Here is a 25,184-nt window from a genome sequence, read left to right on the forward strand (position 1 = left end):
ATAACATATTCTGGGCCCTCAGAATTTCCAGCTTCAGTGAGCTTGGGACCGACACAGCTATAGGCTATTTGCTCAAGGGATAAGTTTCCACTGGATCAGAGCATGATATTTTTTCCTTTCTCGCGGAGTTGTTATTGAAAGATTTTTCAAATTCATTGAATAAATATTGTCATTCTCAATGGATGTAAAAATAGACTTTGCTTTCTTGCTGTTTGAGGAGAAGAAAGCATTACTTTGAGAAGGTCCACAGCTCATTAGTCATGGTGCGCTAAGCCAATCAGAAATACTTTCAGATCCCCTAATGAGAACATTTATATGCCTACATTTGCTAGCAGGCCAGGTAGCCTATAGGCCTACTTCTATGCGTAATCAGGTGCATGTCCTTATTCAACATTGACAGGAGCGAGCGCTCCAAACAAAAGACAGTAACTAAATTGACAGCTCGTAAATGGAATGAAATAACCCAAAACGTGTTTCTCACAAGTGTAGCATAGGTTGTGCATTCTGCAAACTACGTGTCAACTCTGACAATGAGAATGGTAATTGACGAATAATAATATATTGAATGCATTAACAGAAATTACTGTAACGAAACACATTGTCTATTAGAAATTATAGGAATTAATGGTAAATGTACTACTGGTGATATACAGTATGTAATGGAAAATTGATAGACACTAATAATCAAACGCAAACAATTCACATGTTATGAAACAATGAATGTGCACCACTTGGTTGGAGAGAGACGTGCATCTTAGCCACACTCTCCTTCTTGGACTGCCATCCCCACGGCCTTTGCAATGGAGGTGAGCGCTATTTGGTAGGTAGTCAGAACTGTGGTAAATTGAACTGTATTTCCCCCTAGCGGTCATATGCAGGATCATATCTGAATTGTGAATTCACGTCACTTAAAAAAAAAAAAAAAAATGATAACAATCATTTTTTTAAACGTTTGAACATTGAACTAGGGATGTTGACTATCATGCCATTTTGCTAATTGTAAACTCCCAACTAATTGTAACCGTCATGAATATGGGAGAGGAAAAGGAGGATACCTAGTCAGTTGTACAACTGAAATGTCTTCCGTATTTAACTCAACCCCTCTGAATCAGAGAGGTGCGGCGGGTTGCCTTAATCGACATCCACGTCTTCGGCGCCCGGACCCTGGTCTCCTGGAACATATCCGGCCTTATCATGGTAATGTGACTCTTGTATTTTCCTCAGTTCCTCTATTTTCTTCCCCAGAGGAGCTGAAGAGCCAGGCAGCGTCTCTGGAGGGGGCCCAGTCGGAGCTGAGTCGTGTCCAGGCCCAGCTGGAACAGGCCCAGGCAGACATGGAGAACATCAAGGCAGTGGCCACTGTGTCAGAGAGCACCAAGCAGGAGGCTGTTGACCAGGTCAAGGGACAGTGGCAGGAGGAGGTGGCCTCCCTACAGGCCATCATGAAAGGTAGCTAGTCTAACTCTACTTTGCCTCCTCTGGCTCTCATTTTGCCATTCAGTATCTAGTTGGTGACACTGTTGGAAGGCTTTCAGAAAAGCTGTAACCCATGTAACATTTAGTCTAGTCTAGGCCTTCATAAAAGGCAGTCATTAATTCCATGTCATTGCCATGCTTCTGTTACAGCCTTGATGACGTATCATCTTAGCTTGACACGCAGACATTAAAATAGAATAGGATTACAATTCTGTCCCTGTGGCTAAATAAAGTGTATTGAGTTGAATAGTTAAGCATTGATGAGCCTGATTGCAAATTAACTGCTACGCTTTACACTGAGGATCAGTTACAACACAGTACCAGTCAATGCTCACCTCCCCCCTCCCCTCAGACACAGTGCGTGAGTACGAGGTGCAGTTCCACCAGCGCCTGGAGCAGGAGCGTGCTCAATGGAACCAGTACAGGGAGGCAGTGGAGAGGGAGATGGGCGAGCTGAGACACCGCCTCTCAGAGGGTGGCCAGGAGGAAGAGAACTTGGAGAACGACATGAAAAAGGTAGGCTGGTTTCACACCTGGGGTGGGGGGGTCATCAGAGTACATGTATCCTTTTGTCAGGGTTGGGGTTAATTCCATTTCAATTCAGGAAGGAAACAGAAATACCAATTCCAAATCAATTTTCTTATAGAGAAGCGTTGACGAGAATTAGAATTTTAGATTACTTCCTGAATTGACTGAATTTAAATGGAATGGAGCACTTTTGTTTTAGATTCGACTTATTTGTCTGTTTTGATTCAAGGTCAATAGAGTTGGACTTGATTTGAATTGCTTTTTTCTTCCCCAAGGCTCAGGAAGATGCAGAGAAGCTGCGGTCGGTGGTGATGCCCATGGAGCAGGAGATAGCAGCTCTGAAAGCCAAGCTAACAATGGCAGAGGACAGGGTAAAGGAGCTGGAAGCCTCAAAGGTTAGTCAATGGGGACTGGAAAGGAAAATGGATGCTATGGAAGTTAGACTTTTACAATACAAAAACTCCATGATGCTAATTTTATTAACAAAACAATGTTATCCATCCAAAATGTCAATTGAGGTATGGGTTATATCCTTTGCAAAGGAACATGTTTTTGTGTTGATTATTTATGACATTTACAAGGAAAACTGTCTGAAGTGATACAGAGGGGGGGAAAAATGTCTTAAAATGGCTTACAGTTGAAATATGTCATCTGAGTTAGATGACAAATTTAAATTCTGTAGGTAAAGGAGCTCAATCATGTCCTGGAAGCAGAGAAATCCTGCCGCACAGACCTGGAGATGTACGTGGCGGTGCTCAACACTCAGAAGTCTGTCCTTCAGGAGGATGCAGAGAAACTACGTAAAGAGCTCCATGAAGGTGACTTGCTTGTAAAGCTTTATTCAAACTCATGCTGTCAAACTTTAGGAAAAGAGATGTGAGAGACTTCAATACAAGAGTATTCTTTCTCTTTACCTCCACTTCTCTCCCTCTCGATCCTTCACCCTCTCTCTCTAAATGCCATATTTTCTTAGTTTGTCACCTGCTGGAGCTGGAGCGGCAGCAGCACAACCAGCTGAAGCACACATGGCAGCGGGCCAACGACCAGTTCCTGGAGTCCCAGAGGCTGCTGATGAGGGACATGCAGAGGATCGAGAACGTGCTCTCCTCCGAGCAGCTCCGCCAGGTGGAGGAGATCAAGAAGAGGGACCAGGTACGCACACTAACGATAAAGTACAATAATTGTTTTACAGAAGTGCTAGAGCTGGGTGATATGGACTTAGTCATAGTGTGATGAATAACTATTTTGCTTGATTACAAATACAACGATAAAACAAAATGTCTTAATGGACAGTTACTTTAAATTGGTGGCAGGGCTCTAGACAAAATGCTTTCAGTGCCAAGTAAGAACTAAGATGGTAGCCTATGTTGAAAAAGTAAGCTATTTCATCTAACATATCCAGGGAATGCATGATTTTACATTTTGATGGGCAAAATTAAAATCCAGAAATATCAGATTTATTTTTGGATCTTCCGAGAATTTGCTGACATCTTGCTTCCGAGTGGCGCAGCGGTCTAAGGCACTGCATCTCGGTGCCAGAGGCATCACTACAGTCCCTGGTTTGAATCCAGGCTGTATCACATCCTGCCGTGATTGGGAGTCCCATAAGGCGGCACACACGACGCTAGGCCATACAATGATGGCCTAGCGTCGTCCGGGGTAGGCCATCATTGTAAATAATAATTTGTTCTTAATGGACTTAACTAGGTTAAATAAAATAAGCTACAGTGGCAAGAAAAAGTATGTGAACCTGTTGGAATTACCTGGATTCCTACATAAATTGATTATAAAATTTGATCTGATCTTCCTCTAAGTCACAACAATATTTACACAGTGTGCTTAAACTAATAACGCACAAACAATATGTCTTTATTGAACATACTGTGTAAACATTCACAGTGTAGGGTGGAAAAAGTATGTGAACCCTTGGATTTAATAACTGGTTACCCACCTTAGGCAGCAATAAACTCAACCAAACGGTCAGGAGGAATTTTGGACCATTCCTCTTTACAAACTGTTCCAGTTGAGCAGTATTCTTAGGATGTCTGGTGTGAACTGCTCAAGGTCATGATACAGCATTTTAAATTGGGTTGAGCCACTCCAGAAAGCGTATTTTCTTCAGTTGAAGCCATTCTGTTGTTGATTTACTTCTGTGTTTTGGGTCGTTGTCCTCTTGCGTCACCCAACTTCTGTTGTGCTTCAATTGGCGGACAGATATCCTTACATTCTCCTGCAAAATGTCTTGATAAACTTGGAAATTCATTTTCCGTCAATGATAGCAAGCTGTTCATGCCCTAAAGCAACCCCAACCATGATGCTCCCTCCACCATACTTTACAGTTGGTTTTGATGTTGGTGTATTGTGCCTTTTTTTTTCTCCACACATAGTATTATGCGTTCCTTCCAAACAATTCAACTTTAGTTTAATCTGTCCACAGAATATTTTGCACTTGGACTTGGAACATCCAAGTGCTCTTTTGCTAACTTCAGACATGCAACAAAGTTTTTTTTTGACAGCAGTGGCGTCTTCCGTGGTGTCCTCCCATAAACACCATTCTTGTTTAGTGTTTTACGTATCGTAGACTTGTCAGAGATGTTAGCATGTTTCATAGATTTCTGTAAGTCTAGCTGACACGCTAGGATTCTTCTTAACCTCATTGAGCATTCTCCGCTGTGCTCTTGCAGTCATCTTTGCAGGACAGCCACTCCTAGAGAGAGTAGCAACAGTGCTGAACTTTCTCCATTTATAGACAATATGTCTTACTGATGAACATCAAGGCTTTTAGATATATTTTTGTAACCCTTTCCAGCTTTATACAAATAAACAATTCTTAATCTTAGGTCTTCTGAGATCTCTTGTTTGAGGCATGGTTCACATCAGGCAATGCTTCTTGTGAATAGCAAATTCAAATTTTGTGAGTGTTTTATAGGGCAGGGCAGCTATATAATAAGTATAATGAACATTGCTTGCATTAAACTTGAATGCTTATCTGTATATTCTTTATACCATAACTGGTTACTGACGGGAGGTAAGTGTGAAATGTATCTACTAAGATAGGGACGTTAACTTGTCGACCCACATTATTAACGTAGTTGATAACGGAGCAGGGAGGCATGATGAATGTGTGTGTGTGTATCAAATGCTGCCCGCGGCCTGTGACGGACTTCTCAGTCACAGTGCCATGAACTCCATATTAAGAGGTAAGAAATAAATGATATACTCCCAGAATGCTGTGACTTTTCAGATGTACGATAAATGCTTCAGTAAGAGGAAGGCAATGTTTTATGTCATTTTCGGTTTATCATCCCAGGTTTAACTCACACCCAGAGTCAGAGGGGTGTGTGTGTGGGGGTGTTTGACCGTGCAAGGGTGAATCAGACGGTACATGAGAAATAGAGTAAATACCGTGTTAGCTTGACAGTGTACTGACATTTATCAACAGGATAGTGTGCGTGCATGTGCGCTTATGGGAATGCAAGTCAGTTGATAAGGTAGAAATACTCTGTCAAAGTGTAACATTGTTTAGAAATTGTATTTACATGCTCAGACCATTTATTGACATTGTGTTTGCTTCCACCCAGGAGGAGGATGATAATGAAAGGATCATCCAGGCTAAGGAGCAAAACGAGGAGGACGGGACAGAAACCGAACCTTTAGAAGACTCATTTCTTGGGCTCAGTATTGAAGAGGTAGGGATATGACGTCACCAACACCTTACCGAGAGCACATTACCCCAGACACACACAATCCTCTGAGGTCAACCGCTCCATAAAACATTCTCTTGAGTTCATATTGTATATGTGACCCACCACCTGGATTCCGTCCTATGCAGCAAAATTTTAAATTGTGTTTTTTACATTGGATAAAAGTAGACGGGCTAGAAAATGGTATACTGAACAGAAATGTAAACGCAACAATTTCAAAGATTTTACTGAGTTACAGTTCATATAAGGAAATCTATTTCATCTATGGATTTCACATGACTGGGATTATAGATATGCATCTCTTGGTCACAGGTGGATAGCTTTAAAAAAAAATATGTATCTGGTGTGACCACGATTTGCCTTATGCAGCGCGACACATCTCCTTTGCATAGAGTTGATTAGGCTGTTGATTGTGGCCTGTGGAATGTTGTCCCACTCCTCTTCAATGGCTGTGCGAAGTTGCGGGAACTGGAACACGCTGTCATACACGTCGATCCAGAGCATCCTACACATACATGCTCAATGTGTGACATGTTTGGTGAGTATGCAGGCCATGGAAGAACTGGGACATTTTCAGCTTTCAGGAATTGTATACCGATCCTTGCGACATGGGGCTGTGCATAATCATGGTAAAACATGAGGTGATGGCAGCGGATGAATGGCACGACAATGGGCCTCAGGATCTCGTCACGTTATCTCTGTGCATTCAAATTGCCATCGATAAAATGCAATTGTGTTAGTTGTCTGTAGTTTATGCCTGCCTATACTATAACCCCACCGCCACCATGGGGCACTCTGTTCACATGTTGACATCCGCAAACCGCTCGCCTACACAACACCATACACGCGGTCTGTGGTTGTGAGGCCGGTTGGACGTACTGCCAAATTCTCTAAAACGACGTTGGAGGTGGTTTATGGTAGAGAAATGAACATTCAATTCTCTGGCAACAACTCTGGTGGACATTCCTGCAGTCAGCATGCCAATTGCACGCTCCCTCAACTTGACATCTGTGGCATTGGAGTTGTCACAACTGCACATTTTAGTGACCTTTTATTGTCCCTAGCACAAGGTCCACCTGTTTTAATGTTCTTGCTGTTTAATCAGCTTCTTGATATGCCACATCTGTCAGGTGGATGGATTATCTTGGCAAAGGATAAATGCTCACTAACAGGGATGGAAACAAATTTGTCGCAAAATTTGAGAAAAGCTTTTGGAACATGCGTATGGAACATTTCTGGGAGCTTTTATTTCAGCTCATGAAACATGGGACCAACACTTTACATGTTGAGTTTATATTTTTGTTCAGTATATATCATACACTGCAGTTGAGAAACAATGAGAAAGTGATTCTGCTTTTAAAGTTGATTAAACATCTAACCCCACTTTTGATAAATTAGCCCGTGAATGTTTTGGTACACCTACATGAAGTAGTCACCTGGAATAAGTTTAATTTTATCAAAGTGGGGTGTGCCTTTGTAAAAGTTAATTTGTAGAATTTCTTTCCTTAATACGTTTGAGCCAATCTGTTGTGTTGTGACAAGGTAGGGGTGGTATACAGATAGCCCTATTTGGTAAATATTATGGCAAGAACAGCTCAAATAAGCAAAGAGAAACAACAGTCCATTATTACTTTAAGACATGAATGTCAGTCAATACGGAAAATTTCAAGAACTTTGAAAGTTTCTTCAAGTGCAGTCGCAAAAAAACATCAAGCGCTATGATGAAACTAGCTCTCATGAGGACCGTCACAGGAAAGGAAGACCCAGAGTTTCCTCTGCTGCAGAGGATAAGTTAATTAGTTACCAGCCTCAGAAATTGCAGCCCCCAAAAAATGCTTCAGAGTTCAAATAACAGACACATCTCAACATCAAAGGTTCAGAGGAGACTGAGTGAATCAGGCCTTCATGGTCGAATTGCTGCATTGAAACTACTACTAAAGTACACCAATAAGAAGAGACTTGCTTGTGCCAAGAAACACAAGCAATGGACATTAGAGATTGTGGACATCTGTCCTATGAATCCAAATTTGAGGTTTTTGGTTCCAACCGCTGTGTCTTTGTGAGACGCAGAGTAGGTGAATGGATGATCTCCGCATGTGTGGTTCCCACCGTGAAGCATGGATGAGGTGGTGTGGGGGTGCATTGCTGGTGATGCTGTCTGTGATTTATTTCGAATTCAAGGCACACTTAACCAGCATGCTACTACAGCATTCTGCAGCGATACGCCATCCCATCTGGTTTGTGTTTAGTGGGACTATCATTTTTTTTTCAACAGGACAATGTGCTATTTCATAGTTTTAATGTCTTCACTATTATTCTAGAATGTAGAAAATAGTAAAAATAAAGAAAAACCCTTGAATTAGTAGGTGTGTCCAAGCTTTTGACTGGTATTGTATGTGATTGACGATGGTGTCAATATTGGAGAAGTTGGCCAGAACCTTGGGCAGGAGGGAGTTGATGTCATGGACACGGGCTCCTGGGTGTCAGTGGCTCTTGGTCTGTCCACAGACTGTAGGCAGGCCAAAATCTCTCACCATCAAGATGCCCACACTGATGGTGGTTGTGATGGAATCCAATGGGGGAGGGGGAGCAGGATGGGACTGCCTCAGGCAGGGCGGATAAAGGCTTCGAGCCAAGCTAGCCAGACTTTTCGCACCCGCAACAGCAGATGGTGTCGGAAACCCCAGCAAGGTGGAAGATGGCCCGAAACCCTTCCGTCTTGAGTCTGTGACCTGCTGAACTGTGGTGGCCGTGAGGGAGGGTGCCACTGGGTGGGTGCCGACGGCTGGTGGTATACTCCCAGGATCCATGCTGACTCCCGGGGCTGGTAGGTCTGTCTCAAGTGGGCCAAAGCTGTTTGGTAGCTGGATCGGGTAGATGAAGGGTGGCCAGACTGCCTCCCCGATCTCCTACGTCTTGTGAGTGTCCAGTCTCCCATGGTCTGCAAAGTTGAACTTAACATCTGTCTGTTGGTTTGGGACAGATCACTGCCGCCCGACTCATAGACAGATTTGCAATAGGAGGCATTTATAACTGCGATTGGGTTTGCCTGGGCTACAGCGAGGTCGAGGTACTTAGAAAGCAGATTATCCTTTTCTCGCAGCCGGAGGATCTCTTCCACTAAGCTGCTTGGTGGTGCATTTAGGGCAGACAAATCCCTGTTCATTTTTCAGTTTGACCTTATCTTCATCTTGTGATTGTGTGGAAATCATCTCACACCTAAAACATTTGTGCCCAGCTGTGGATAAAAACATCGGTGGGCTAGCATTGCTAGCGTTAGCTTGCTCAGTTTTTATGAATGCTAGCAGCTAACTGCTACTTAACACTAGAACCGCCTGGCCTTTAAGCATTTAAGTACCCGCTAGAGAACCTTGCTGGGCGTCTTCTTTAGCATATGCATCATATGCATATCAACCTGCAAGGTGCGCAAACAAGCTTGATAAATAGTGCGTATTGTAAAGGATTAATTTCATAAAGGAACATTTGTGGAAATATATGGATATGTTTTGTATAGTTCTAAGTCCTAGAAAAAACCTAGGCCTATAACATATGTTTGTTTCCCTTACACGAAAAACACTTGTGCAATCCATTTGATCAACTTTATTTCTTTTTATTGAGTTTTTTTAAACAAATTTTTCTCCCCAGTTTCGTGGTATCCAATTGTCTCATCGCTGCAACTCCCGCACAGACTCGAAAGAGACGAAAGTCGAGAACCGTGCGTCCTCCGAAACACAACCCAACCAAGCCGCACTGCTTCTTGACATAATGCCCACTTAACCCGGAATGTGTCGAAGGAAACACCGTGCACCTGGCGACCGTGTCAGGGTGCACTGCGGCCGGCCCGCCACAGGAGTCCCTAGTGCGCGATGGGACAAGTACATCACTGCCGGCCAAACCCTCCCCTAACCTGGACGGCGCTGGGCCAATTGTGCGCTGCCCCGTGGGTCTCCCGGTTGTGGAGCCTGGACTCAAACCCAGAATCTCTAGTGGCACAGCTAGCACTGCGATGCAGTGTGCCTTAGACCTCTGTGCCACTCGGGAGGCCCTTTGATCAACTTTATTTGTAGATTCGATTAGTAATAGAGATATAGTAATTCATTAAAGTCCTGTTACAGCTTATTTTGATGAAGTAGAAACTAAAAATATGATAATATAACCAGCCAGGTGCGCAGGTTAAATTATTTGCTGTATTCCTGAACAAAAGTACCAGTGCATGAACAATTGTAAAGGATGAATTTCATAAAGATATATGACAATGAAAATAGTTCGGGTAGCCATTTGATTACCTGTTCAGGAGTCTTATGGCTTGGGGGGAAAAACTGTTGAGAAGCCTTTTTGTCCTAGACTTGGCGCTCCGGTACCACTTGCCATGCGGTAGTAGACAGTCTATGACTGGGATGGCTGGGGTCTTTGACAATTTTTAGAGCCTTCCTCTGACACCGCCTGGCTAGAGGTCCTGGATGGCAGGCAGCTTAGCCCCAGTGATGTACTGGGCCATATGCACCACCCTCTGTAGTGCCTTGCTGTCGGAGGCTGAGCAATTGACGTACCAGGCAGTGATGCAACCAGTCAGGATGCTCTCGATGGTGCAGCTGTAGAACCTTTTGAGGATCTGAGGACCCATGCCAAATCTTTTTAGTTTCCTGAGGGGGAATTTGTTGTGCCCTCTTCACGACTGTCTTGGTGTGTTTGCAACATTTGCAATGCTGTCAGTGCATCCATTTGGTTCAGCTTGCTATTGTGAACGTTGTATGTTGTACTCATTGTCTGATTTGACTCTGAGGGGAGATTATATGCAATTTCTAGCCTTTCATAATAAAATTGACTGCCCACAATTTTTCATCATTACGCTGTTATAAATTCAATCACCCTCTTCATTCTCATCATTCAGTTCATTGAAGTTACAATCACCGTTAGAAACTGATATCTGGTTTCTATCGCCCATTCATCGACGACAAAAATAAGCTATTTTAAGTTTGTTACTCGATTTTTGCTTAGTAGCCAGAGCAACGAGGCCTCGCAAGTTTTCATGTGCTGAAGGCATGGACAGCACGTATATTTCCGTTAAGTGGATTTTGGAAATGTTTGCACCTCTTGAATTGTGAGAATTATTTGACAAAGGTAAGTGTCAGAAACGGCAGAATGTGCTCTTTCTGATACTATATAGAAATCCAAATCTTTTACCTGCATCTGATTCTGAAGGACGATTTGATGAAGTGATGATTTTTTCCCCTGCGTCTGTCAATTACAAAATGCACCCATCTCTTCATGTACAATTTGACAAATGATAATATTGTCACTCATCAGATTACACATTGTTTGTTTCCCGCTCACCAACTTGGATAGAGTCAAGGATATGTTTAGCAATATTCTAAAGGCCTACTGCAACACGTAGCATGTTTTAGTTTCCTTTACAATACATTTGGTATCAACCTGCAAGGCACACGGTCAAATTAACATAAGCGCCAATAATGATAAATGGGCATAACACAAACTCATCACACTATTGTTGTTCTAAATTAAATTGACCTCTTCGCCCTCATCATTCAGTTAAGCCTAATTTACATTTGATTGTGAAGTAACTTGCACGAGTATCGCCCATTCCATTGGTCCCATCCCATTCCATTGGTCATTCATTCAGTGGGCTGGCATCGTTTGCGTCCCTTCGCTCATCAACTTCATCAACTCGGATAGTCAAGGATATGTTTTGCATTATTCTAAATGCCTACTACAACATGTAGTATGTTTTAGTTTCCGTTACAATAAATGTGATTAGTAATAGTTAACATAACTGAAAGTCCCATAACAGCTTATTTTCATAAAGTAAAAGGTAATAGAGAATATCAACCTGCAAGGTCATGTGGTCAAATGATTTGCTGCTGGTAAATAGGCATAACACACACTCATCATTACACTGTCTTTCTAAATGAAATCAACCACTTCACCATCCTTATCATTCAGTTAGGCCTTATTTAAATTCAATTGTTAAGGTGCGCAATTATCATCCATTTGTCATTCATTCAGTGAGGGGGGAGAGACTCATTAGTGCCTGGCGGGGTACTAACATCCTACTGTGCATTGTCTGGGCGTTTTAAGTTGGGAATAGGTGTGAAAAATGCTCAATACTTTTCTGTTTGCTCATTTGTCCGAATTTTGAAATCACAATGTAAAATACAAACATTTAGGAAAAGTCAGGGAAGGTGAAGGACATTGCTTTTTGGGGGGGGATATTTGTATTTATTTACAAAGGCCAGCGGCCATTGACGTTTGATTATGGCGGTTCTAGTGTTAACAGTAATCCGGCACACAAACTTGCGGTCCCAGCCATGAAAGCTAACCGTGTTGCGGAATTGGTAGCAATAAAAACTTGAGCTATGATTTTAAAAACTATTTCATAAAAACAACAAACCGAGTGTAGATAGTACGTTTGTTCTGTTGCACACTCTGACGTCTGTTGCGTGATGACGTACAAAGAGAGAGGACTGGATATTAACTCCACGTCTTTACAATGACTTCTCTGTGAAGGTAGAATGTTCACTTTTTTTCCACCTAATCCTCTGACAAGCATGGTCAATTGTGGTCTGAAATGCCATCTCCTTAAGTGGCTTGGAGAATTCCTGTTATGACACTGACATAAGTATTCAAGAAATTGGTCTAAAGCATGTTAAAAGCACTGTTCTCTGCTGACAATGCACCTTTCATTTCCAATCTTGACACTGCAGTTTTGCCATCGCTCAACCACAGCACATCCCCACAGCACTTTTTCTCTCCCTCTTCTCTCTTTCTGTGTTTACACAGCCACCCTAGGAACCCAAATTGTATTTTTTCTATATCCTATATATTTTTCTGACTGTCCAGCAGCAGGTGCTGTATAGATTACAATATAATTTTTCTTACTGTTTGGAACAATGTAAACAACAATAAATAAATTATAAGGTTACCAGAGAGTCTGTTGTAGTGTTTTTTTTGCTAAGCCTTTATTACAGCAAAGACTAAACAGTCGCATTCATTCGTTAATGCAATTTCAGAAATATAACTGTTTATTATTTAAGCTAATTGTTCAAGGCTGTATTTATTTGAAAACTAAAATGCTTGATTGCATTTCATGAATGATTAATTGATACAGTAGCCTATATACAATGCATTCGGAAAGTATTCAGACCGCTTGACTTTTTCCACATGTTACGTTACAGCCGTAAAAAAATTTGTCCTCATCAATCTATTTTATATTTTTTAAATTGAACTTTTATTTAACTAGGCAAGTCAGTTAAGATCAAATTCTTATTTACAATGACGGCCAAACCCGGACGACGCTGGGCCAATGTGCGCCTCCCTATGGGACTCCCAATCATGGCCGGATGTGATACAGCCTGAATTCAAACCAGGTACTATAGTGACGCATCTTGCACTGAGATGCAGCGCCTTAGGTTGCTGCTCCACTGCTACACACAATACCCCATAGTGACAAAATGAAAACGGGTGTTTTTAGAAATGTTTGAAAATGTGTTAAATACACACTTTATTTACTTAAGTATTGATACTCGAAATTGAGCTTAGTTGCATCCTGTTTCCATTGATCATCCTTGATGTTTCCACAACTTGATTGGAGTTCACCTGTGGTAAATTCCTTTGATTAAACATGATTTGGAAAGGCACACACCTATCTAAGGTCCTACAGTTGACAGTGCATTTCAGAGCAAAAACCAAGTCATGAGGACGAAGGAATTGTCCGAGACGACAGAATTTTGGCGAGGCACAGATCTAGGAATGGTACAAAAACATTTCTGCAGCATTGGAGGTCCCCAAGAACACAGTGGTCTCCACCATCCTTAAATGGAAGAAGTTTGGAACCACCATGATTCTTCCTAGAGCTGGCAGCCCAGCCAAACTGAGCAATCGAGGGAGAAGGGCCTTGGTCAGGGAGGTGACCAAGAACTCGATAGTCACTCTGACAGAGCTCTAGAGTTACTCTGTGGAGATGGGAGAACCTTCCAGAAGGACAACCATCTTTGCAGCACTCCACCAATCAGTCCTTTATGGTAGAGTGGCCAGATGAAGCCACTCCTCAGTAAAAGTCACATGACAGACCGCTTGGAGTTTGCCAAAAGGCACCTAAAGAACTCTGATGAAACTAAGACTGAACTCTTTGGTCTGAATGCCAAGCGTCACGTCTGGAGGAAACCTGGCACCATTCCTACGGTGAACCATGGTGGCAGCATCATGCTGTGGGATGTTTTTCAGTGCAGAGACTTGGAGACTAGTCAGGTTTGAGGAAAAGATGAATGGAGCAAAGTACAGAGAGATCCTTGATGAAAACCTGCTCCAGAGAGCTCAGGACCTCAGACTGGGATGAAGGTTCACCTTCTAACAGGACAGCGACCCTAAGTACACAGCCAAGACAACGCAGAAGTGGTTTCGGGACAAGTCTCTGAATGTCTTTGAGTGGCCCAGCCAGAGCCCGGACTTGAACCCGATCTAATATCTCTGGGGGTATTGAAAAATAGGCCCTAGGTAAGTTATGGTTTTAAGACTAAACAGGATGTGCTCTTCGGCCTACGGCTCAATGGTGGTTATAAAAGGCTGGTATCTTTAGCCTACTAATGATAATGACATTACTTATTATTATAAAATATTATTTTTTTAAATAATTTTTATTTTATTTTTTTTATCCCATTTTCTCCCCAATTTTCATGGTATCCAATCGCTAGTAATTACTACCTTGTCTCATCGCTACAACTCCCGTACGGGCTCGGGAGATACGAAGGTCGAAAGCCATGCGTCCTCCGAAGCACAACCCAACCAGCCGTACTGCTTCTTAACACAGCGCGCCTCCAACCCGGAAGCCAGCCGCACCAATGTGTCGGAGGAAACACCGTGTACCTGGCCCCCTTGGCTGGCGCGCACTGCGCCCGGCCCGCCACAGGAGTCGCTGGAGCGCGATGAGACAAGGATATCCCTACCGGCCAAACCCTCCCTACCCCGGACGACGCTATGCCAATTGTGCGTCGCCCCACGGACCTCCCGGTCGCGGCTGGCTGCGACAGAGCCTGGGCGCGAACCCAGAGACTCTGGTGGCGCAGTTAGCACTGCGATGCAGTGCCCTAGACCACTGCGCCACCCGGGAGGCCCTATAAAATATTATTAATAGTAATAATAAGGAGATCAAGAAAAGAGCATTATCACTTTTTGGACAATTTGGAACAGTGTAAACAGCACTAGATAAATAATACTAGAGGCTGTTCTAACGAGAGAAAAAGTAAAGCCTTTATTGCAGAAAAGCAAAGATTAAAAACAGCCAATTTTGTGAAATGATTTACTTGATAGGTCGTTGCATGAGGCTTGGTGCTCACTGAATTCGTAGGCTATTAAACAAACACTCAAACAGCCAACAGAAGCAGGATCTGTCTTATTTCTGTAGATGTATTGATGATTCATAAAGCCAGGCACATTTAAGTTAGGCTATTGATTGCAGACTTAAGTTGTGTTTTCTTCTCTCAACTGCTGCCTCCGCCCCATTTTTCTCAACACCAATATGCTGGTTAACTTTGCTATTAGGCACATCGCAACATGGTCAAGGAAAAGGCGCCAATTCAAAAGCGCACTGATGTGTTTCAGAACCGCGGACCACAACCACTATCAAAAGCAGGGGAAAGCGCATTTGTATTTATATAGTATTTTTATTAGTATTGCACTTATGTAATAAAACCATATACAATTTCAGTAGCACTTGTCATAAGTGTGATGGACTGTGGCATCCCCAGGCCTCCTCAATGGATTAGCAACAACGGCTCAGCTGTGAAGTGGTACGCCACACAAGCTCACAGAATGTGACTGCTGAAGCACGTAAAAAATCATTGGTTGCATCACACTACAGACTTCCAAACTGCCTTTGGAAGCAACGTCAGCACAAGAACGGTTCGTCGGGAGCTTCATGAAATGGCTTTCCATAGCCGAGCAGCCACACAAGCCTAAGATCACAATGCCAAGTTTCGGCTGGAGTGGTATAAAGCCCGCTGCCATTGGACTCTGGAGCAGTGGAAACGCATTCTCTGGAATGATGGAGGAATAATGGTCTGGGGCTGTTTTTCATGGTTCGGGCTAGGCCCCTTAGTTCGAGTGACGGGAAATATTAACGCTACAGCATACAATGATATTCTAGAAGATTCTGTGCTTCCAATTTTGTGGCAACAGTTTGGGGAAGGCCCTTTCCTGTTTCATCATGACAATACAGAAATGATTTGTCGAGATCGTTGTGGAAGAACTTGACTAGCCTGCACAGAACGCCAACTGCTAGCCAGGCCTAATCTCCCAACATCAGTGCCACGACCTCACTAATGCTCATGTGGCTGACTGGAAGCAAGTCCCCGCAGCAATATTCCAAAATCTAGTGAAAAGCCTTCCTATAAGAGTGGAGGCTGTTATAGTAGCAAAGGGGGGACCAACTCCATATTAACGCCCAAGATTTTGGAAAGAGATGTTCGATGTGCAGATGTCCACATACTTTTGGTCATGTAGTGTATGTAGGTGGAAGTCCAGATCAGATTCCATGTGCTTTTTTTTGCTGTTTACACATTAGGGAAAAGTTCAGATAGTAATCAGACATGCAAATAATTGGCAACAGATCTGAATTGGCTTCCAGTGTAAATGCAGCCTGAGGTGCTACTCATCTACTTCTCGTCATTAAAACCACTCTCTTACTCCCTCTTTTCTCCTCCAGCACCACAGTGCCCACGGCTCCATGTACTCCTTAGACACAGACCTGGTGGCAGGGGGCCCCTTGGACCCCTACAAAGACTGCCTGCGGAGGGTCCAGTCCACAGACAGCCTGGGTTCCTCTCCCGGTCTCCAGGGCCTGGGGGGCCACAACCATAAGGCTAAGTCGGCCAGCCACCTGGACGAGTCCGACTTTGGGCCCCTGGTGGGGGCGGACTGCGGTGCCTCTGAGGGCCTGGCGGGCTTTGGGGACACACTATCGGTTAGCTCCATCCAGCTGACGGCCGGCCACTTCCTCCTCACCAAGGTCTTAAATCAACCTTTATTATACTTTCATTTATTGCGTCTGTGAAATGTATAGAGTTTTTTTTTTTTTTTTACATGCAGTTTTAAATAAAGTTTGATATGATCCAGGACCAGGAGAAGGCCATCAAGGCCATGACACCGGAGCAGGAGGAGACTGCCTCGCTGATGTCCAGCATTTCTCACGCCCCCGACACCGCCTTCCTTTCCCCATCAGGCTACCGGTTGGTCAGCGACCAGGAGTGGAACCTGCTACAGCAAGAGGTCAGACAGTTTTCGTACAGTGTTTTGGTTAATTTAAATTGTATGATGTTTTCGTTGGGCTTTGTTTTCCAGTTCGATATTGCACCCTAAACCAAACTTGTTTGCATAGTAACAGTTGTTGGCTTGTAATTCCATAATCACATTGGTTCAAAATCACTGCTTATTACCAAGCAGGGTTTCCGTTAGGAAAATGTGGCGCCGGGTATTTGACAGGCAGCGTTTTAATTTACTGGGTATTTGAGAAATTTACCGGACCATATGCATTGGATGCTTAACCTGATTAGGGCGTCCACTCACAGTGCTCAGAATGACAGAAATACCATTAGATGATGGTAATTCATATTAACAGAACATAGCCTCGCCCACCTAGACAAAAGGAACACCTATGTGAGAATGCTGTTCATTGACTATGGCTCAGCGTTCAACACCATTGTTCCCTCTAAACTCATCACTAATCTGAGGACCCTGGGATTAAACACCTCCCTCTGCAACTGGATCCTGGACTTTCTAACAGGCTGCCCCCAGGTGGTGAGGGTAGGCAACAATACGTCCTCGAAGCTGACCCTCAACACTGGGGCCCCTCAGGGGTGTGTACTTAGTCCCCTCCTGTACTCCCTGTTCACCCTCAATCCCCCTCCCCAAAAATTCACATAAGCGCACAAGACAGTAGGCTACGGCGCGAATGTTCGTTTCATAATGAAATTAGCTGGAAAACACTCTCAAAAGCCAACCGCACATTTAGAGGGGAGATCTAATATGCAACAACCAGCATGAGTTGCTAATATGACTAGGATTGTGCTTTGGGCTACTGGACAATGAAAGAAAGTTTATATAAAATAATTGCTTTCATGGATATGTTCTGATTTTGGCTAGGCTGCTTTGAAGCAAGGTAAGACTTGACTCATATGTAGAAAAACATTTGCTGTTTGAGATGCAGCAGCAGCTCTCGCGCTGTCTGACTGATTTTCTGTACAAAGGCTCCATCTGTATGCTGCACACGTGCCAATTTCATTCCCTTAAATTATGCAATTAATCTATAGTCCGATAAGCATGACCAGTCAAATGTATTTCCATCAATGAATAGGCAAAAAATCATTATTTCGTCTCCCGGACAATTTGGCTGGCGCCGATTTGAGTAATCAGCTCTTCAATTTTTTTATCGGCCAAAAGCCAGCTATTACCGGCTAACGGAGACCCTGGTACCAAGTACTGTAGCAAAAATACAATGCAGGCTAAGTGTTGAAATGGTACTGTAGAATAAAGTAAACAATCTTCACACTGCTATGAAATGTGTACAGTTTAGTCTGCACTATGGACAAGCCCACAGTTTCTATATACATCTTTCTCCTAGACGTATTTACCATGTGGTATTCCTCCTAAGTGGATTCTTGGCTGTCTGTCACTAGGTGAAGAACGCAGGGAGGAAGTTGGGTCGGCGGTGTGACATGTGCTCCAACTACGAGAAACAGCTGCAAGTCATCCAGTGCCAGGAGGCAGAGACACGCGATCAGGTAACTCCCTCCCTGAGACACTCCATTACAGTTGGACTTTCTGAAATGTTTTTCTAAATGCCAAGGATACTTAAAGGGAAGGTTAATCTCAAAATCAAAGTCCTTTATTATAGATTATAGATAAATGTGATCTTTGGTCTTTCCATATTCAATGGCATATGTTGTGTGGCTATATGAATTAGAATAAATATGTTGACAAGAATCGTAAATAAATAGAAAATATTTGCACCATCTGATTTAGTGTGTTAACTGGTGTCAATCTCTCCCATTCATTTCTCTGGTACTTCTCAGGTAAAGAAGCTCCAGGTGATGCTGCGGCAGGCCAACGACCAGCTGGAGAGAACCCTGAGTGAAAAACAGGAGCTGGAGGACTCTGTGAAACAGGGAAACGAGGAAACCACTGCCAAGGTCTGTCCTGATTACACACACACACACACACACACACACACACACACACACACACACACACACACACACACACACACACACACACACACACTTCAGAGTTCTTATGCAAAAAGCGTAAAGTATAGTAAGTGTAAAGTAATCTTTATGCATAGCTCTTATGTTGTTTGAGTAGTTATTTATAATCTTCAAAGAATGTACAATGCTCCCTGTTGGAATGTGGATAAATCAGCATACATCATTCATTTTCTGTAGATTGTCTGTTTGCTCAGTTATCCCTTGGAGCCTGCTGATTTCTTTCTTTGTGTCTCAGGTCGCTGCTCTCATGCAGAGAGTCCACGAGTCGGAGTTGCTGCTCAACACACTACAGGAGGCCTTCAGTCAGGCCAAGATGAACACACAGGAACAGATGGTGAGCAGCACTTCTCTACTACACCCTCTCAATATAGCCTTTGTTTGGCCCTCCAGTGTCTTAATAATGTCTGTCTATGCCAGAAAGACTGTGAAAAAAAAAAAAATGCAACTGGCTTTTTTTCTGGAATTAAGGAGGATGTTTCTCCTGCCAAAGAGATAGAGCTGGTGGAGTGTTCTGCCAGATGGCAGACGTTTGGCCTCTATTTGCTAGTGAATCACACCTGAAGACTGTGGTCGGCAGTTCCATTTTTCAGTACATTGAATCATCAGGAGGAAACAGGATGATGATATGATTTGATGGAGTGCTGTTTTTGCCATAAACAGGCAGTGCTGATGCAGTCTAGGGAGCAGGTGGCAGACGAACTGAGCAGACTGCAGAGGGACAACGACAGCCTAACAGGCAAACACCGACTCCACTTATCTCTCCAGCAGCAGGAGGACTTCAAACTACCCACCACGGTGCAAGTACGAGACAATCATTCACAGCCACTGTTTTGAGAATTGCTCTCAGGCGCATCTCAATACTGTAAACCATAGCCCTCGATTTGTTTTGTATTTATTTTGTCACACACATTCATAGATTTACAGAATGTCTCTTGACATCTGAATAAAAAACATGAGTTTATTGCAAGGACCATCCAGGCTCTTCATTTTTTCCCCAATGCTTACATACCATGCTTTCATAGCATTGACAAAGAAGAAAACCACAGTAATATTCAAAAGTTAAATCCAAGACGGATAATGTAGTGTATATTTTAAGCCTAGATTTAGCTTTGTCATATTCTAAGACTTTGGTTGCGTTCCAGATGCACAGATTCTGCACACATTATAGGAGCGTCATGTTGATGTGGTTCCTGAGATGTTAAATTCTCCTCCTGGAATTGTAAAGGTCTAGTAATGTTAGCAAACCTGCACAGAATCTGTCTTTCAGAACTGAAGCAATCCGCTTGTCTGACCAGGTAATATATCACTGACTTTGGTTGATGAACTGGCAGGGGACAACTTACTAGGGCCCTTCAGAGGTGTTAAAGATTCTATAGTGTACTTCTTGACCGCTTTGACATGAACAAGTCTTTAGAGTGAATTCAAACCTTGATGAAAGTGTGGTAGCTAAACCCTCGTAACCACCTAACTGATTCTTGTTTTTTTCATCCCATATAAACTCAGATATTGCAGTATTCAATTACTTAAAAGAGCTTTTAAAATGAGGAATAGAAATAAGAATACGTTGGAGTAAATGAAGAAAACAAAAATCTTGGAAGAACAGAGTAACGAATATAAAAGGGGTGGAAGCAACTGAAATGTATGAGTAAATCATTACCATACACTTCTCCACGTGCACAGTCCTCAGAAGCAGACTACCATCTCTGGTTCACACCATCGAGCTATTTACATGCCCATCAGGTACTTCTTTCACCATTTATACCTAGTGTTACTCACTTAAATTGGTACGTGCAACTATTTCTGCTGTCCTCTAGGAACTACAACCACTGGTCCTGCAATTGCGGGAGGACATAGTTGCGGTGCGCACGGCTGCAGACCACTTAGAAGAGAAGCTGAAGGCGGAGATCCTGTTCCTGAAGGAGCAGCTCCAGGCAGAGCAGTGCTTCAAAGAGAACCTGGAGGACACACTACAGATGGAGATAGAGGGCTGCAAGGAGGAGAAAGGTGAGGCTCCCCTTCCCATTCCTTAGGCTTGACACAAGGATAGGTCAGAGAAGGGTGAGAAGAACCATGGATGTATATTTGGTATTCATGAAAAGTTACTTAGTTGCGCTATAATCCTCATGCTCATTAATCAAGATATCTTTTGATTAATGTGCCAGATTTACCAAAACTTTAATTTTGATCTGTATTTACTGGGCAGGTGTAATGTTTATCTATGGCTCTGAGTTGAGATGTCTCGACACCCAATGAGGAAACTGTAGGTGCAGAGAGTAAATACGAGCAATAAAGAAAATCTTCAAAGTGGCATTTTCTAAGAGCCGAAGATGTTAAATATGACCGTTAGCTCAAACTTGTATGACTTAGTTGTTTCATGAGTACACATTTGAGTAGAGTTAAGGGATAAAACGTACTGAGCAAGTGTTCAGCTCCACGGTCCCATAATGAACTCTTCAGCGCAACTGAACTCTGCTTTTCCTTTGAACTTCATAAAAGACCCTGGCTTTCACATTTTCTTAAGATGTTTTTTCCCCCTCCTTTCCTTTTGTACCCTCTCAAACCTTTCTTTTTCTCCTGTCCTTTTTTCTCGGTTGGTGATTGTTGTTCAGACATCTTGGAAGGTACGAAAAACACTGTCTGACGAACCTACTGAGGCTGTTTGTGTGTGTTAATGTTGTAAATGTTGGACTAATGACTGTAGGACACAAACTCACTCGCTGCAGTAATGTTTTTGAACATGTGGCATGCCAAATTAGTATAGGAATTTAGAATTATGGATGTGACAGCACATACATTTGAGTCATTTAGCAGATGCTCTTATCCAAAGCGACTTACAGGTGCGTTTAGGGTACCTTGCTCAATGACTTAGCCATTCACATCACTCTTCTTAGTCAGCATGTGTATGATAAAATAACATGCCTGGCTGCTAGTAATACCATTCATGTGTCATCACAGCTTTGTTTTTGTCTATTTTGTTTTCAGAAATGTTCAAATCAAATGCACTGCTTAAAGTGCAGTGCAGAAAACCCATGTTCTGCAATGGCTGAATTCTGGCCCAAGTTATCATCACTTCCTTGATTGCTCTTTGTGTCAGCCGTATAGTTTGGAGGAGCACTATGTTTGCTTGCTTAGGAGCCCACACACCACTCCCCTTGGCAAACCGTGCTAATTCATTATTCATGAATTGATGAGTCATTTGCCAGGAACCACATTAGAATGCTAGAACGCATGCCTGAGGTTGATGTTCTGATTTATCATCATAATGGCACTGTAATAAGCCTTCTATCTCTTTTCTCTCCTTCCGCCAGCGTCATTCTCAAGTCTGAAAACCGAGCTGGAGCGAGTGAAAGATGAGAAAGAACAGGTAAATGAACTGTAGGGAGTCTGCATGTGAAGTCAGATTTCCTTGAGTGGCTGCCTTCAATAACATAATCCCAGTTTAGGCCTAAAACCACTGACTTGTTAGAGTAGTAGTTGCTGTTTTGAAATGTGTGGAATAATGTGTACAAATGTAGGTGTGAGGGATTTTTATTTACCATCACCAATGTGAATACCCCCAAGCCTTATATGTACACAACTGAATTAACGAAGGTCTTGATGTTTAGTTGAATTTGACGTTTGAATTCTGAGCTGGAACAAAAGCCTGTGCACCTAACTCTACCAGGACCAAGGTGGGAGGCCACTGGCTTAACATTGTTTTGCAATGCCGACTGTTTGTAGCCTTGTTGGCGTGCAGACCATGTGACACAGCGAGAGGATCGGTGCCCCACTGGTCTGGACAGGTGGCTGTTATAATTCCATATTCCACTCTTTTCGAGAGTTTCTGGGGGGTTGGATTTGAAAATCCAACACTTGTAATGGAGGGAGGTGGATCTCGGGGACTGTGTGGCTGTCCATGTGGGTGTTTGAGTGAGAAAGACAGAGGAGAACCACTAAGGCACAGCCCCTTTCATTATCGACGCGTCGTGCTGACAACATCTAGCAGCCTCCCTAGACTCTGAAGTCAGGAGGACTTCAAGTTTGGTACTAGACTATTTGTGCCAATAGTTATTAATAAGCCTGATTGATGTGCTAATTTCCCAGCTGGAGAGCAGCTTGGCAGAGAAGAGCAAGACATTAGAGAGAGTCCAGGGTCTGAAGAGCAGTCTGGAGGAGCAGCTCAGAGAGCTCACCACAACCAAGGTCAGAGGTCATTCACACCAGACAGCCTGTATTTTAAAACTGGCCACTGCTGTTTCTTTCTCACCAATCTGTGATAAGTCTCAACATCCTGTGGGAGTAGTGATATTGTGTGTGTCTGTGTGTGTGGGGGGGCAGACTGCCCTGGAGGCTCAGGCGTTGGATGAGAAGGACAAAGCACAGCGCTTGCAGACGGAGCTGGACGTCAGTGAGCAGGTGCAGAGAGACTTTGTCAAGCTCTCCCAGACCCTCCAGGTACGGACCGCAATGTCGCCGGGTTACCATGGCAACCAGTTTGAGATGCAAACTGGTTACTCAAGGTTTTTTTGTCTTCAGACTGGAGTGTTTAACATTCATAGATATAGGACAGCAAATACACCTCCAATTATGTATTATAGGTTATGTACGACCATTCCGCTTCCATTGGTAAGCAATGCATGCCTTCCCCTAGAAATAGATGAGCACTTACTTACTTGTAAAATGCGTAATGGTATTCAATCAGCATTTTTGATGTAGATCTTAGACATACCTTTGTACCTTACATTTGATAGGTCCGCATGATCGTGGTGTTACTATGGCAATGGTACGCCAACTGCTAAAGTACACCTCTTACCATGGCAACCATATACAGCACCTCATTGGTGCTTTTAACACTATTTGATAGTGACTTATTTTACCCTATCTCTGATGTGCCGCCCCTGATATGTGAGATGTAACCTACATGGCTGTATGTGTATTTCTAGATCCAGGGTATATGAGGCCTGGAGCCTGCTGTTTTTCTGTTCTACCTGATAATTAATTCCAATTAATAAAAAAACACAGTGGAACTGGCTTAGAGGTCCATAGTTGAGTTTGAGGGTTCTAGGTTATCTGGTCAATTCAATCATGCAATCACACTCTTCCCCTCAGGTCCAGTTGGAGCGGATCAGACAGACTGACTCTCTCGACCGTATCCGAGCCATCCTCAACAACACCAATTTAACTGACATCAGCCAGCTCCCAGAGACATGATACCCATGGCTGAAGAAACTGCATTCCCCCTCCTTCCACTCTATCTCACTGGCCTAATGAAATTCTCCCACCCCTCCAGGCCACTCCCCCCCCAATGGAAGGGCTCAGGATGGATAAGAGCAGTGTGGGTGTTTTTAAATAAAGACTAAATCCAAGGTGGAGGACAAAAAAATAATTAAAAAAGATAGGAAAAAATACCTTTTCTGTACAGGAGGATTTGGAGCATACCGAGGCAGGAGTGAACACTACTACTAAGAGGTTGCAAATAACTAAATGACTGTTTCCTGCGGAGTGGCAATTCCTGTCTGTTTATCTGTCCTGTGTTTTTACTGTAGATATTGGACTGACCATACTAGCCCAACCAAAGGAGGCGTTTGTAGCCTTCTAAGGCACTTTCTTCTACAACAGGGATCATCAACTTGATTCAGCCACGGGACAATTTTTTTCTTGAGCGGATGGTCAGGAGGTCGGAAACATAATTACAAATAATTGTAGATGGCATATTGACCACAAGAAGCCTAAACAGATATTTGACTAGAACAATAATTTCAAACCTTGCTTACGTTTTTATACCATCACATAGATCTCTCTGTGTGGGAATACTTTGGAACATATTTCGAAAATTAAAATCACTTGGCGCTTATTTGTTGGCGTTTTTATGTCCAACAAATAAAATCACCGCGGGCTAAATTTGGCCTGTGGGCCGCCTGAACTACAACTTCTTTCAGGTAATGGGAACAAATGAATCCACAAAATGTCTGCCATGTCTGCAAGTGGTTAATAAAATTCTCCCACCGTTTCTCACTTACACCCCTTTGGGTTTACTTTCTCTCTTTCTCGCTCAATGCCTTTTGTAGTTCATTTTCACCCTGTTGGGCCTATGGCAAAGACTTAATGAAGAGATTCATAGAAATATGTGTACATAATAATGTAAACAGAATATACACAGTATTAGGCAAACCACCCCTTTCACAAAAATGGTTCACTCCTACAGACTGAGTCATGTGGCCTT

At 43.1% G+C, this 25,184-nt stretch overlaps 1 protein-coding gene across 3 annotated transcripts in view; it reads left to right on the top strand.

The window, feature by feature from the left end:
• LOC129818597 (rab GTPase-binding effector protein 1-like) overlaps nt 1-24,980 on the top strand; it is a 28,555-nt gene extending 3,575 nt beyond the window's left edge. For 2 of the 3 annotated variants that reach the window (XM_055874659.1, XM_055874677.1), the window contains 18 exons: nt 1,246-1,449; nt 1,829-1,992; nt 2,280-2,399; nt 2,687-2,822; nt 2,978-3,156; nt 5,586-5,693; nt 16,426-16,728; nt 16,836-16,988; nt 18,395-18,499; nt 18,791-18,907; nt 19,218-19,316; nt 19,643-19,783; nt 20,797-20,986; nt 21,592-21,603; nt 22,291-22,346; nt 23,066-23,164; nt 23,300-23,416; nt 24,071-24,980. In XM_055874659.1, coding sequence (XP_055730634.1) covers nt 1,246-1,449; nt 1,829-1,992; nt 2,280-2,399; nt 2,687-2,822; nt 2,978-3,156; nt 5,586-5,693; nt 16,426-16,728; nt 16,836-16,988; nt 18,395-18,499; nt 18,791-18,907; nt 19,218-19,316; nt 19,643-19,783; nt 20,797-20,986; nt 21,592-21,603; nt 22,291-22,346; nt 23,066-23,164; nt 23,300-23,416; nt 24,071-24,172 — 2,405 coding nt within the window. In that variant the 3' untranslated portion in view covers nt 24,173-24,980. The remainder of the gene's footprint in view (nt 1-1,245; nt 1,450-1,828; nt 1,993-2,279; nt 2,400-2,686; nt 2,823-2,977; nt 3,157-5,585; nt 5,694-16,425; nt 16,729-16,835; nt 16,989-18,394; nt 18,500-18,790; nt 18,908-19,217; nt 19,317-19,642; nt 19,784-20,796; nt 20,987-21,591; nt 21,604-22,290; nt 22,347-23,065; nt 23,165-23,299; nt 23,417-24,070) is intronic. The other variant, XM_055874668.1, reaches the window with a different exon arrangement.
• Nucleotides 24,981-25,184: the final 204 nt, after the last annotated feature.

This window comes from Salvelinus fontinalis, chromosome 2 (genome assembly GCF_029448725.1).
Source record: "Salvelinus fontinalis isolate EN_2023a chromosome 2, ASM2944872v1, whole genome shotgun sequence".
Lineage (NCBI taxonomy): Eukaryota > Metazoa > Chordata > Actinopteri > Salmoniformes > Salmonidae > Salvelinus > Salvelinus fontinalis.